The sequence below is a fragment of the Heterodontus francisci genome, chromosome 24 (genome assembly GCF_036365525.1).
Source record: "Heterodontus francisci isolate sHetFra1 chromosome 24, sHetFra1.hap1, whole genome shotgun sequence".
NCBI classification, from domain to species: domain Eukaryota; kingdom Metazoa; phylum Chordata; class Chondrichthyes; order Heterodontiformes; family Heterodontidae; genus Heterodontus; species Heterodontus francisci.
This window is the reverse complement of record NC_090394.1, coordinates 55,728,277-55,743,396: the sequence shown is the minus strand read 5'-3', so window position 1 is coordinate 55,743,396 and position 15,120 is coordinate 55,728,277. Positions and strand designations below refer to the sequence as shown.

At 45.0% G+C, this 15,120-nt stretch overlaps 2 protein-coding genes across 6 annotated transcripts in view; one reads left to right on the top strand and one right to left on the bottom strand.

Annotated features, from left to right (window-relative positions):
* Positions 1 to 15,120, bottom strand: part of pdxdc1 (pyridoxal-dependent decarboxylase domain containing 1) — a 213,172-nt gene that overhangs the window by 145,675 nt on the left and 52,377 nt on the right. The gene's annotated exons all lie outside the window — the stretch shown is intronic.
* LOC137383418 (bMERB domain-containing protein 1-like) overlaps positions 1 to 15,120 on the top strand; it is a 113,551-nt gene that overhangs the window by 50,244 nt on the left and 48,187 nt on the right. For both annotated transcript variants that reach the window (XM_068056239.1, XM_068056237.1), the window contains exon 2: positions 5,356 to 5,479. In XM_068056239.1, the coding sequence (XP_067912340.1) occupies positions 5,356 to 5,479 (124 nt within the window). The remainder of the gene's footprint in view (positions 1 to 5,355; positions 5,480 to 15,120) is intronic.

Sequence of the window (15,120 nt, the reverse complement as noted above, 5' to 3'; positions counted from 1 at the left end):
CGACCTCTACCAACTAGAAGGACAAGGGCAGCAGATGAATGGGTACACCATCACCTGAAAGTTCCTGTCCAAGCCACACAACATCCTGACTTGGAATTATATCACCGTTTCTTCACTATCGCTCGGAGAAAATCCTGGAACTCCCTTCCTAACAGCACTGAGGGTGTACCTACCCCACATGGACCGCAGCGGTTCAAGAAGGCAGCTCACCACCACCTTCTCAAGGGCAATCAGGGAGGGGCAATAAATGCTGGCTTAGCTAGCGACTCCCACATCCCATGAAACGAATAAAAAAAACTGAGTAGAGTTGATCCTCAGCACGGAAGCACATGAATGCATTTCTGCAATTCTATAGATTGGGTTATTTAGAGGAGTTTTAGAAATGTCCCATTTAGTGAAATTAGTCATTACTGGCTAAGTTTAAACACTTGCCACAGTGTCCCAGATTTTCCTGCAATGGTGGGGATCGGCGAGATCCACAGCAAATTTTGCCGGTATCGCTGTTGATAACTTTCGCTGATTTTCTAATCAGAGTTTACCGGAGCAAGCACAGCGGGGAATCAGGCTCTCAACGCCAATCTAAGAGCTGACGTGATGGCATATTGAGCACCCGGAGATGTGGGGGGATTTCAGCCAATGGAGGGTATAACTTATATAAAGTTTAATCTGCAATCGAGCTTTGTATGAAACATTGAGGTCATACTGACATACTGAAGTGCCCATGACAGCCAGATTTAAAAAGACAGACTCGGGTAAACTAAATAAATGACTAAACAGAGCAAAAACTGCCTTGGTTCCTTTGTGATTTGAGGCAGATGAAAAGTTCTCAGGAGAGTCACCATCGCAAAATTATAGCAACAGAATTATTCGAGTAAAATATAAATAGCACCGTGGAGTGTAATTTAATTTTAACTCTTCATTTAGCGTACTGATCTTGGAGCAATATGTCAGACTGCTGCCAGGCCAGCAGAGTTATTATGTGTAAATCTAAGTGGCTAAATTCCGTATCTGCGCCACATTGTATACACTCTCGGATCCTAGTGTGAAAACCTGTGTTTCCCTCGTAGTGAACCAGGATGCTATTGAGTATCTCCTGGAGAAACAGCAAAGAGTGGGTCAATAAGGTAACCATCTGACCCTTCTCTCTCTAGCAGAAGAACATGACCTGGAAAGAGTTTCAGTGAGGACTAAAACAGAATGGATTGCATTGGAGAATAGATAACCTCGAGAAAATAACGTTAAAACCCTCATGCAGAAACCACTTTTCATGCAGAATGCAGCGGATTGGGTACCCGCACTATAAAGGCAGCATCATAGACGTCAAGTGAGTTCAAGTTGCATATGAATTGTACCTTAGAAAACGTCTGCCTCAATCTAATTGAGATTTATATTGTTAAACCATTTGGCATTAATTTACAGAAAATGTACTGTTAGCAGTTTAATATATGCTCATTGCAGTGCTTCTGGCTACTGGTTTCAATCTCACTTTGAAGAGCTGGAACCTGTCATAGCCACTAAGCGCACTGCACTGTTGAAATACAAGAAAGCCCCCAGCGAGCTAACATCCGTAGCACTTAAAGTAGCCAGAAGCACTGCACAAAGAACAGCCAGGCGCTGTGCAAATGACTACTGGCAACACCTATGCAGTCGTATTCAGCTGGCCTCCAACACCGGAAACATCAGAGGAATGTATGATGGCATTAAAAGAGCTTTTGGTCCAACCATCAACAAGATCGACCCCCCCTAAAGTCTAAATCAGAGGAAACGATCACTAACCAACACAAGCAAATGGACCACTGGGTGGAGCACTACCTAGAACTGTGCTCCAGGGAAAATGTTGTCACTGATACCGCCCTCAATGCAGCCCAGTCTCTGCCAGTCATGGATGAGCTGGACGAACAGCCAACAAAAATAGAACTCAGTGATGCCAGGCGGCACAGTGGCGTAGTGGTTAGCACCGCAGCCTCACAGCTCCAGGGACCCGGGTTCGATTCCGGGTACTGCCTGTGTGGAGTTTGCAAGTTCTCCCTGTGTCTGTGTGGGTTTTCTCCGGGTGCTCCGGTTTCCTCCCACAAGCCAAAAAGACTTGCAGGTTGATAGGTAAATTGGCCATTATAAATTGTCACTAGTATAGGTAGGTGGTAGGGAAATATAGGGACAGGTGGGGATGTTTGGTAGGAATATGGGATGAGTGTAGGATTAGTATAAATGGGTGGTTGATGTTCGGCACAGACTCGGTGGGCCGAAGGGCCTGTTTCAGTGCTGTATCTCTAATCTAATTGTCTAGCCAGTGGAAAAGCCCCGGGAAAGGATGGCATTACCTCTGAAATAATCAAGAGTGCCAAGCCTGCTATACTCTCAGCACTCCATGAACTGCTTTGCCTGTGCTGGGATGAGGGAGCAGTACCACAGGACATGCATGATGCCAATATTATCACCCTCTATAAGAACAAGGGGTGACTGCGGTGACTGCAACAACTACTGTGGAATCTCCCTGCTCAGCATAGTGGGGAAAGTCTTCGCTCGAGTCGTTTTAAACAGACTCCAAAAGCTGGCTGAGTGCATCTACCCTGAGGCACAGTGCGGCTTTCGAGCAGAGAGATCCACCATTGACATGCTGTTCTCCCTTCGCCAGCTACAGGAGAAATGCCGTGAACAACAGATGCCCCTCTATGTTGCTTTCATAGATCTCACCAAAGCCTTTGACCTCGTCAGCAGACGTGGTCTCTTCAGACTACGAGAAAAGATTGGATGTCCACCAAAGCTACTAAGTATCATCACCTCATTCCATGACAATATGAAAGGCACATTTCAGCATAGCGGTGCCCCATCAGAGCCCTTTCATATCCTGAGTGGCGTGAAACAGGGCTGTGTTCTCGCACCTACACTGTTTGGGATCTTCTTCCCCCTGCTGCTCTCACATGGGTTCAAGTCTTCAGAAGAAGGAATTTTCCTCCACACAAGATCAGATGGCAGGTTGTTCAACCTTGCCCGTCTTAGAGCGAAGACCAAAGTACGGAAAGTCCTCATCAGGGAACTCCTCTTTGCTGATGATGCTGCATTAACATCCCACACAGAAGAGTGTCTGCAGAGACTCATCGACAGGATTGCGGCTGCCTGCAGTGAATTTGTCCTAACCATCAGCCTCAAGAAAACAAACATCATGGGACAGGACGTCAGAAATGCTCCATCCATCAATATTGGCGACCACGCTCTGGAAGTGGTTCAAGAGTTCACCTACCTAGGCTCAACTATCACCAGTAACCTGTCTCTCGAAGCAGAAATCAACAAGCACATGGGAAAGGCGTCTGCTGCTATATCCAGACTGGCCAAGAGGGTGTAGGAAAATGGTGCATTGACACGGAACACAAAAGTTGGACTGTTTCAAGCCGCTGTCCTCAGTACCTTTCTCTACGGCAGCGAGGCCTGGACAACGCATGTCAGCCGAGAGCGACGTCTCAAATCATTCCAATTTCGCTGCCTCTGGAGAATCCTTGGCATCAGGTGGCAGGACTGTATCCCCAACACAGAAGTCCTCGAGGCAGCCTACATTCCCAGCATATACACCCTACTGAGCCAGTGGCGCTTGAGATGGCTCAGCCATGTGAGCCGCATGGAAGATGGCAGGATCCCCAAGGAAGCATCGTACAGCGAGCTCGTCACTGGGAACAGACCCACAGGCCATCCATGTCTCCGCTTTAAAGACGTCTGCAAACGCGACATGTAAGATTAAAGCGCATGGGATTGGGGGTAGTGTATTGCGATGGATAGAAAATTGGTTGGCAGACGGGAAATTAAGAGTAGGGATAAATGGGTCTTTTTCTGAATGGCAGGCAGTGACTAGTGGGGTACTGCAGGGATCGGTGCTAGGACCCCAGCTATTCACAATATACATTAATGACTTAGATGAGGGAACTAAATGTAATATCTCTAAATTTGCAGATGTCACAAAACTGGGTGGGAGGGTGAGTTGTGAGGAGGATGCAGAGAGGCTTCAGGGTGATTTGGACAAGTTGAGTGAGTGGGCTAATGCATGGCAGATCCAGTATAATGTGGATAAATGTGAGGTTATCCACTTTGGTCGCAAAAACAGGAAGGCAGATTATTATCTGAATGTAACTATAAACTGAGAGAGGGGAATATGCAGCGAGACCTGGGTGTTCTCGTACACCAGTCGCTGAAGGTAAGCATGCAGGTCCAACAGGCGGTAAAAAAGGCAAATGGTAAGTCGGCCTTCATAGCGAGAGGATTCGAGTACAGAAGCAGGGATGTCTTGCTGCAATTATACAAGGCCTTGGTGAGGCCACACCTGGAATATTGTGTGCATTTTTGGTCGCCTTATCTGAGGAAGGATGTTCTTGCTATAGAGGGAGTGCAGCGAAGGTTTACCAGACTGATTCCTGGGATGGCAGGACTGACGTATGAGGGGAGATTGATTCGATTAGGATTATATTCGCTGGAGTTCAGAAGAGTGAGGGGGGATCTCATAGAAAGCTATAAAATTCTAACAGGACTTGACACAGTAGATGCAGGAAGGATGTTCTGATAGTGGGGGAGTCCAGAACCAGGGGTCATAGTCTAAGGATACGGGGTAAACATTTCAGGACTGAGATGAGGAGAAATTTCTCCACCCAAAGAGTGGTGAGCCTGTGGAATTCATTACCACAGAAAGCAGTTGAGGCCAAAACATTGTATGTTTTCAAAAAGGAGTTAGATATAGCTCTTGAATCTAAAGGGATCAAAGGGTATGGGGTGAAAGCCGGAACAGGCTACTGAGTTGGATGATCAGCCATGATCATAATGAATGGTGGAGCAGGCTCGAAGGGCTGAATGGCCTACTCCTGCTCCTATTTTCTATGTTTCTCTGTTTCTATGCGACATGAAGTCCTGTTACATTGACCATAAGTCGTGGGAGTCAGTTGCCAGTGATCGCCAGAGCTGGCGGACAGCCATAAAGGCGCGGCTAAAGAGTGGCGAGTCGAAGAGACTTAGCTGTTGGCAGGAAAAAAGACAGAAGTGCAAGGAGAAAGCCAACTGTGTAACAGCTCCGACAACCAATTTTATCTGCAGCAGCTGTGGAAGAGTCTGTTACTCTAGAATTGGCCTTTATAGACACTCCAGGCGCTGCTCCACAAACCACTGACCACCTCTAAGGCGCTTACCCATTGTCTCTCGAGACAAGGAGGTCAAAGAATATGCTCATTGGTAAAACTGTTTTGATTTGGTCTCAGTCAACATTAGTGAACTGGTGGCTCATGACAGATCCAGTAAATATTGGTTTGATTGATGGGAATGGCTAGAGCTTGTAATTTCTAGTTTATTTACTCTGACTTCACATTGTCTCCTCAATTGCAGATCAGCTTGACATCATCTCAATGGCTGACTTGACCATGACACCGGATGAAATTGAAATAGAAATGGCACGAATCCAGAGGCTTCGAGAGGTGTTGGTCAGGAGAGAATCGGAACTCCGATTTATGTAGGTATTTGGACATCTGATTCACTGTAAAACCATGTGAGTAATCTGTGCGTTATTTCTCCAGGTAAAATACAACATTCAACGCGCAATATTGTAAAAGTTAGGTGCAGCACCATCTTCCTTATTCATACTTCATTTAAAGATTTTACTATTATATATCCACAAAACAGCATTTTAAGCAAAAATGTAGAAGTTAGTACAATGGTGCATTGTTTTGGGAATCGAGTTACTGCACCATGGAATGCTGGAATATGGGTTCACCATTATGGTTCACCAATATCTACATGTTGATATTTACTGAGTAGAGCCCAGGCATTTCCCTACAAGGAACTAAGGAGAATTAAATTAAGTGCTGAATGTGATGAAATGTTCAATTTCTTCACCCAGGTTAGCACAAAAATTATTTTAAAAAATTAAAATGCTGAAACAAATAAAAAAAATGGGAGTTAGATGTACTGTTTAAACATAGTTACTTTGCTTAGAGAGTGTGGGAAAATGGCGCACTGACACGGAACACAAACATCCGAGTGTATCAAGCCTGTGTCCTCAGTACCTTGCTCTATGGCAGCGAGGCCTGGACAACGTATGTCAGCCAAGAGCGACGTCTCAATTCATTCCATCTTCGCTGCCTCCGGAGAATCCTTGGCATCAGGTGGCAGGACCGCATCTCCAACACAGTAGTCCTCGAGGCGGCCAACATCCCCAGCTTATACACACTACTGAGTCAGCGGCGCTTGAGATGGCTTGGCCATGTGAGCCGCATGGAAGATGGCAGGATCCCCAAGGACACATTGTACAGCGAGCTCGCCACTGGTATCAGACCCACCGGCCGTCCATGTCTCCGCTTTAAAGACGTCTGCAAACGCGACATGAAGTCCTGTGACATTGATCACAAGTCGTGGGAGTCAGTTGCCAGCGATCGCCAGAGCTGGCGGGCAGCCATAAAGGCGGGGCTAAAGTGTGGCGAGTCGAAGAGACTTAGCAGTTGGCAGGAAAAAAGACAGAAGCGCAAGGGGAGAGCCAACTGTGTAACAGCCCCGACAACCAATTTTATCTGCAGCACCTGTGGAAGAGTCTGTCACTCTAGTATTGGCCTTGACAGCCACTCCAGGCGCTGCTTCACAAACCACTGACCACCTCCAGGCACTTACCCATTGTCTCCCGAGACAAGGAGACCAAAGAAGAAGGACTTTGCTTATTGATGCATGTATGCCTCTCATCAAATAATGATATTCTTTATTCTGGCTCAGCCTGCAGTAATGAAACAGCTAAGTTTAAAATCCATGTATTTGACCCCATCAATAATGAATATGTTTACTTATAGCTGGAAACGAGCTTCTTATGCGGCTATCGAGAAATTCAGCCTTTGAAAATGTACGGAATATTGTACTTATGATTGAAACAAAAGATAACAACAGCTATGCTGCAACAGATTTAACATGGAACAGATATTTGATTGGATATATAAGCCTGTGACTGTTGTCATCATATAATAAAACGGCCAAACCTTCTGTTAAAATGGAGAGGGATTTGATAAGCCTGTGTGTTAAGCATTTGTACGGTAACATCATTTCCAATAATTTCCAGACGATTGATAGAGTTCTTGCTGCATTTATGAATATGTTATTTATTGAAAATGTTTATTGGCAGAAGCTACACAGTTATAGAATGTGGCTATAAAGATTTATGATCTCTGTCAGCTCACACTAAAGCAGACAGTTCAGATATTAATCTTGAGTAAACAAGCTGAAGCTGTAAAACTGTAATTTTTATGCACAATATTTGTGATGCACATTTTTATGAGTTTTGGGCCTGCCTTAGGTATTCGCTTGGGCTGGTCACTCCCAGATGTGGTCTGACATCTTGCATTAAGAAGTGTGCCTCTACTGCACAGTATCTTATTATACAATAGCCTAACCCGGAGGTATAACAATAGGGCAGCTATGCGGTCTGAATTGGATATTGTGTCTTTCAGACATGTGCTCACGCACACTTCTCTAATGGACTGAGAAGCACTTTGTAATCTGAGACCAGATACTAATTGTTACGTCCTCAGTGAAACCATTAACCTTAAAAATACGTGATATGAACCCCCAGACCAATTTAAAGAATTACACAAGATTGCACGTTTTAAGACTTTTATTATAACTAAAGTAAAGGGAATCCCCATTAACCAAATAGTACTTTGTAAGTAGCTGATACCCCAGATTACAAAGAAAGGTATTTTCTTTCTTTATTAAAATACTTGAAAACCTCACACCACACTTATACATTATACAGTCCTTTTTGATGGCGAAATTATTTGTGGTTAAAGGTCCCAAACTCTTCACAGAAGCAATGTATTGGATCTCCCAGACCTTTTCAAAAATCAATGTTCTCTTTGCTCACTTCTCCGAGCACTTCCGACCTGGACGTCGATGAATAAGGTGATTCCTGGTGATCCTGCTGGTCTTCTACTTCTCTGCAAGCTCCAACTTTCAAAAGAGGTTCAAGTCTTCACGTCCTTTTACTGAATCAGGCTTCTAAGAGCAGGTGTCTCCTCTCTCTCTCGAGGCTGCAACTGCTGGTTGCCTTCCCTACAGCCTGCTCTCAGGCTGTAACCACTGGGTTCTCTTCTTACAGCCTACCTTGAGGCTGCAACCACCGGTTTCCTCTCTTAAAGCCTGTCTACCTTCAGAAAATCTGTTAAATTTATTTATTTATTTAGAGATACAGCACTGAAACAGGCCCTTCGGCTCACTGAGTCTGTGCCGACCATCAACCACCCATTTATACTAATCCTACATTAATCCCATTACCCTCTCACATCCCCACCTTCCCCCTACCACCTACCTATACTAGGGGCAATTTATAATGGCTAACCTGCAAGTCTTTGGCTGTGGGAGGAAACCGGAGCACCCGGCGAAAACCCACACAGTCACAGGGAGAACTTGCAAACTCCACACAGGCAGTACCCAGAATCGAAATCGCTGGAGCTGTGAGGCTGCCTTGCTAACCACTGCGCCACTGTGCCGCCGCTTATTGTCCTGTTTCAATATGCAAAGTCCAGAAGTATGGTTTCACAGAGTCATCTGGGCCTCCCATTGTTCCCAGGTGTTAACAGCTGCTTGGTACATTTGCATCTTCAGAATCACTGACTCCTTGTTTTATGACCTGAATGTCCGGGAGGATGAAACCCATTGTTCTTCAGGTGTTATCGCTGCAGTCTCTTTTGTCAAAAAAAGTCTTTGATCTGTCTTGTCCTTTAGCAGAGTGGATATGAGGTGGCCTGGCCTTCCAGACTCCATCTTAAATGTTTAAAAATCACAATTTAAAAAAAAACATAATCATGTTACAAAGTCCAGCATTCATAGCATTAATCATTAAGCTGCTTTATTGCACAGGCAGCAAAGGAATGTACAGAGTAACAGTAAAAGCACATTTCACTTTTCTTCATTCACTCTCACCTCTCTCCTGGGAAAAAATGAGAAAACGATGATAAACCAGGTGTCCTGTCCCTTTCGTGGGCTGGCTGACTGGTTTTTGGCATTACCTTTCTTTGTAGATGACATCTAACTGCAAAAACTAACCTCCTGCATTTTAGCTTCCAGCTCTGGGCTCCAGGCCTACATCTTGCAGTCCCTTGTTTTGAACCTGACTGTCTATGCGTCCATTTGTCATTTCCTGTGTGTTCCTAGCCAGGGGAGGGCTGCTAACTGACTTTTGCTCCATTTATCTGGTGCTGTTCTCAAAGTGAATGTGGGTATCTTGGATAATGGGCCTTATATCAGTTTAAAATAGATCATGAGCTGTGACATTTCGCAAACTGTCTGGCTTTAATACCTTCAATGCCTGCAGCCTGTGGCATTTTTTAAAAAGAAAGACCTGCACGAATTCATTTTAACTTAAAACATGGCACTTGAACATTACTCAGTCCCAAAATCATATAGAATCTTAGAATAGTTCCAGCACAGAAAGAGGCCATTTGGCCCTTCTTGTCTGTGCTGGGTGCTCTGCAAGAGCAACTCAGCTAGTCCACGTCCTTGCCCTCTCCCCGTAGCCCTGCAATTTTTTTCTCTTCAGATAATTATTCAATTCCCTTTTGAAAGTCATGATTGAATCTGCCTCCACCACCCTCTCAGCCAGTGCATTCCAGATTCTAACCATGCGCTGCATAAAGTTTTTCCTGATGTCGCTTTTGTTTTTTTGCCATTCACCTTGTATCGGTGTCCTTTGGTTCTTGAACCTTCTGTCAATGGGAACAGTTTCTTCCTATCTACTCGGCCCAAACCCTTTATCATTTTGAACAACTCTATCAAATCTATTCTCAACATTTTCTTCTCTAAGGAGAACAGCCCCAGCTTCTCCAATCTATCCATGTAACTGAAGTCCCTCATCCCTGGAACCATTCTTGTAAATCTTTTCTGCAGCCAATCTAATTAATGGCTTCACATCCTTCCTAAAGTATGGTGTCCAGAATTGGACACAATGCTCCCATTGAGGCAGAACCAGCGTTTTATAAAGATTCACCATAACTTCCTTGCTTCTGTACTCTATGGGCTGGAATTTATGTCGGGCAGACGGAGCTGGCCACCGACGTAAAATTCGGTGACGAACCTGCTTCCGCCTAGCCTGGGGATCTGTCCCGTATTTTACAGGTCCCCAGACTTTAAATGATCCAACGCGGGACTTCCACCTGCTTGAGGGAGGAAGTCCTGCCTCATTGAGCTGCCGGCCAATCATCAGGCCGGCAGCTCTTAGTCCCAGCAGCGCTACTGAGTGCGTTGGTCACTGCTGGGACTGCAACCCAGCCAAGGACATGGAGCCAGGACTGCAGGTAAATTTAGGTTGCCTCACCAGGGGTAATTGGTTGTGCCTCGGCGAGGCAAGGGTGGTCATTTGGGGGGAAGGGGGCGTCTTGGGTCCTGGGGGTGGTTGTGGAAGCGGGGGTCCCCCTGGGGTGCGGAGAGGCAAACAGCTTTCACTGGGCGGCCTTTCCCGGCTCCAGGACGCCCGTTTGCCATGGGTAAAACCCCCGTGGAGGCAGGCGAAGGCCCTTAAGTGGTCGTAAATTGGCAACTTAAGGGCCTTGATTGGCCTGGCACGGGCGGCCCATTTTCCACCCCCCCACCCCACCCTACGTAAAGTGGGGTGGAGGCAGGAGAGGGTCGTAATTCAGCATTGAGTGGATTCAGCCTCGGACCTCATTCATCCATATAATTCAGCAGCTCACTAACTTAATCAACTGAGTATTTGCCGGGGGAAACCAGTGAAATGTTTCATGGTGGTTTGAATTACTGCGCTATGTGGTTACTACCATATTTACTTTTACTAAGGATTGTCCTAATTTAATCACCACTTTTATTCTGATTGTCCTTATTTTAGTTGCACCATCTTTAATGCCTAGTTCTAAGCAATTCGGTATATAGTAATTAACTGGTGTTAAAGTATTTGTTTGGGATGGATGGCCATAACAACAGATTGACTTCAAGATTATTAACATGCATGGCCATACAAGGTGCAGGAATCCATCATGGTTCATTTGCACACTGGAATGAAAGGATATCAATAATAAGGCCACCATTTAATGGTGCCAAGATTAAATTAGTCAAATTCACTATAATTAACTGCTGTATCTAAAAATATGCATGTGGACATCAGTGGGTTAAGCAATTGCAGTGCTTTATCTACACAGATAATTTGCTTTCTGAGGTGAATCATTGGATATAGAACTATTAGAGGCCAATAGGAAAAAAAATGTGACACATTTCCTGAAATATAGAGACTAAACTAAACGAAACTAAACATGCACAGTTTGCTTTATCACAGCTTCTATCTAAAGTAATCAATTATTAGCCTAATAACTAACTTAAAAACGTACATTTGTTAACACTGCCCAGTGTGCGCAACAAACCTTTCCTCAGCAGCACAGGACCCTTCGTATTTTAAGTGAGTATTTAATCAGCACTCAATATAGTTATAAACTTAGGTCTTATTTATTTATTGATACAGCACTGAAACAGGCCCTTCGGCCCACCGAGTCTGTGCCGACCAACAACCGCCCATTTGTACTAATCCTACATTAACCCCATATTCCCTACCACATCCCCACCATTCTCCTACCACCTACCTACACTAGGGGTAATTTACAATGGCCAATTTACCTATCAACCTGCAAGTCTTTGGCTGTGGGAGGAAACCGGAGCACCTGGCGGAAACCCACGTGGTCACAGGGAGAACTTGCAAACTCTGCACAGGCAGTACCCAGAACTGAACCCGGGTTGCTGGAGCTGTGGTGCTAACCACTGCGCCACTGTGCTGCCCAATTGTTCTTAATTATATGCTTATATCTGCTCTGGGGGAAAAGAACGTTTCTTTTAATCTTTAGCTTAACCTGAATCTTCTTAATTTTGTACTTGTTTCCTATAGTTTTGAACTGACAGTTGCAGTAAAGTAATCTTTTTAAATACAAACAAAAAATGCTGGAAATACTCAGTAAATTTGGCAGCATCTGTGGAGACAGAAATAGGGTTAACGTTTCAGGTCGATGACCTTTCATCAGAACTGAGAAAAGTTAGAGATGTAACTGGTTTTAAGCAAGTACGGAGTCAATGAAAGGGGAGTTGTCCCTGGTGTTCTGGCCAATATTTATCCCTCAACCAATATCACAGAAGTAGATTATCTGGTCATTATCACACTGCTATTTGTGGGAGTTGCTGTGCACAAATTGGCTGCCGCATTTCCTACATTATAATAGTGACTACACTTCAAAAGTGCTTCATTGGTTGTAAAGCACTTTGAGACATCTGTTGATCATGAAAGGCGCTATATAAATGCAAGTCTTTTTTATATTGGAACAGTCTAGGTGGATGAGGTCAGAGTGGGTATGGGGCAGAGAAAAATGGCGGCTGCGTGGGCGTGCTGCATGCTGCCATCTTCCGCGCAGCGGCCCAAGATAATACGCGGGTTCGGGCCCCCCCCCCCACCCCAAACCCCTCAATCACTTGGTGGGGGCAGGCTCTGTGACGTCGGCAACAGTGTCAGCTGCCTGTGCACATGAGCTGGCGCCATTTTTAAAGGGCAGCCAGAACTGCCACTTAATTTAAATATTTAAAACCATACCCCTCCCCCATTACACCGCAATAAAATATATTGCCCCTTCCCCCCAATAACACTTACAGATAATAGTTGCCCTCTACCCCCCAAAAGACTTACATGCAAGACTTGACTTTTCCCCCAACCAAACTGTTCAAAGTGCAGAGTTCCCCCCTTCCCCCCCCTTCTCTACGCTATTAATGCACATTTGACCCCGTACTCCCCCCCCTCAACCCCCCGAACTACACTGAAACTTCTAAGTAACCCCCTTCCCCACCTTGGTGGTGCCAGCTTTCCCTGGATGGGAAAGTGAAGGCCCGTGTGTGCCGACTGCCACTTGGCAGCAGGTAAAATCGGTGTGCATTGTATTTAGATTTCATGTTCTTCATTTACATATGTAAAGCCAGGTCCTGTCACCCAGCGGCGGGGTGGGGGGCCGCCACGGAGCCTCGCCACCGCAGGGAAGATCAGGCCCAGCACTTCCGTCGTCAGGCTCCATGGCGGGCCGCTGCCAATGCGATCTTCCGACCCCCCCCCCCCCCCCCACCACGGATCCCAAAGTCGGGACCTCAAAAAAATTCAGCCCTTAAAGCGACAGGTGACTGGAAGCTCAGGGTCATGCTTGCGGACTGAATGGAGGTGTTCAGCAAAGTGGTCACTCAATCGGCATTTGGTCTCTCCAATGTAGAGGAGACTGCATTGTGAACAATGAATACAGTATACCAAATTGAAAGAAGTGCAAGTAAATCATTGTTTCACCTGGAAGGAGTGTTGGGGGCACTAGATGGTTGGAAGGAAGGAAGTAAAAGAGTAAGTGTTGCATCTCCTGCGCTTGCATGGGAATGTGCCATGGGAAGGGAATGGGGTATTGGGGGTGATTGAGGAGTGGAGCAGGGTGTCATGGAGGTAATGCTGACAGGGGAAGGGAGGGACAGATGTTTTTAGTGGTGGCATCATGTTGCTGGTGGCCATAGACAGCAAAATTTGCCCAGTTTACTGTGGACAATCTATCATCAGCCACCAGGGACCACTGAAAAATCACCTAATTTGGTGTCAGATGAATTTTAAACACGCATGCGCTGTGGGAAACAGCAGCGTGAAATTGGTGTGTTTGGGCCTCATCCTGAGCCCAAAAATGGACACAGTGGGCTCCAAATTCTACCCCATTGTGCTTAATTATAGCACTTTTGATGAAAACCTATTTCTAAACTAAGGAGAAATAATTTGGGTTTAGTGTAAAAGAATAATGAAGTGAAAGATGAGCATTGAATTAAACAATAATGTTTTACTGTAAGCAATATATGATGCACCAAATACTGTTTCTGGTGATTAAATAAAACATTTTAAAAAAAGTTCTATCACAACAGCTTGTTAATGATTTTATATTATAAGGCACCTCATTTCCAATGAATGGACAAGCTATGTAGCAAAATATCATCAGTTGTGCTATAAGCAATAGACAATATGAGAGGAAAGTGTTGAAGAAAACTGTAGCTGAAAGAGAGATGACCTGGGACCAACTAATGTAGAAGAATGAAATATAATATATATAATATATTCTTTGAATCTTGATGTTAGAATCAAAGATCTTCTTGGCATTGCAATTTTCTTGGAATAATTTTTCTTGGCCTGTGATGTGTCTGGATTGAAAGGATAGAGAGTCCTTGAAGTGACTGGAAAATTGTTGTTATTACCTCCTCACTCCTCCATATACTTAGAAACTGTAGGGTGTCTTAAGTAGGTAAAATCATCTGATGAAATGGCTCTATTCTAAGCCAAACATCTTTATAAGTTTATAAAGCAGTAAGACAGGTGCATGCCTAGGGGACAGTTAACTCATCCCTGACAAGATGTAGTCAAGGCGTTAAGGTGAACTCCAACTTGTCTTCCAATAAAGTACTTACTAGTTGGCTGTTCATACCTGAGATAATTAGACATCCTGATCTTATATCTCATGATAACCCAACTCATTTATTAGCTTTAACTGTATGTACTGCATTTTTGCTGATGTATAAATAGCCATGGCATCAGTATTTGTTCAGTATCAGTTACGTTAATGAGTTTAAGATGGTGTTTCCAATTAAAGGCCTGCTACCCAACTCGATCCCAACAGATCCCGACAACATGTGTCGGATTTGGGTGGCTCTTCTGGGTTCGGCTTATGGGCTCGGGTCGGGTTGGGCCGGGTCCAGATCAGACACACAAGTACTACCTTTTGTTCTGCTGGGAGGAAAAGGGAAGTTGAGTAAGTAAGCGTCAATATTTGAAAAGCCGGCCTGAGCTGGGAGTCCTGGACGTCAAGGAGGGAAACGTGCATCCAGACTCCACAGTCTCTGAGTCTGCGCAGTGAGCAAGTGATCGTCTCTATGACGTCATTGTGCTCATGCTGCAGCTTCCTCCCATTCCATCCATCCAAAAGCGGTAAGTACAGTGAGTGCACTATGGATGTAAAACGAATGCTGTCGACTGGAGAAAGTGAACATTCCGGTGGTCGCGTCGGGTCAGGTGCGGGAAAAAATGGAAGGTCTCAGACCAGGTCGGGCTCGGGTTCGATGTGGTACTGTCGG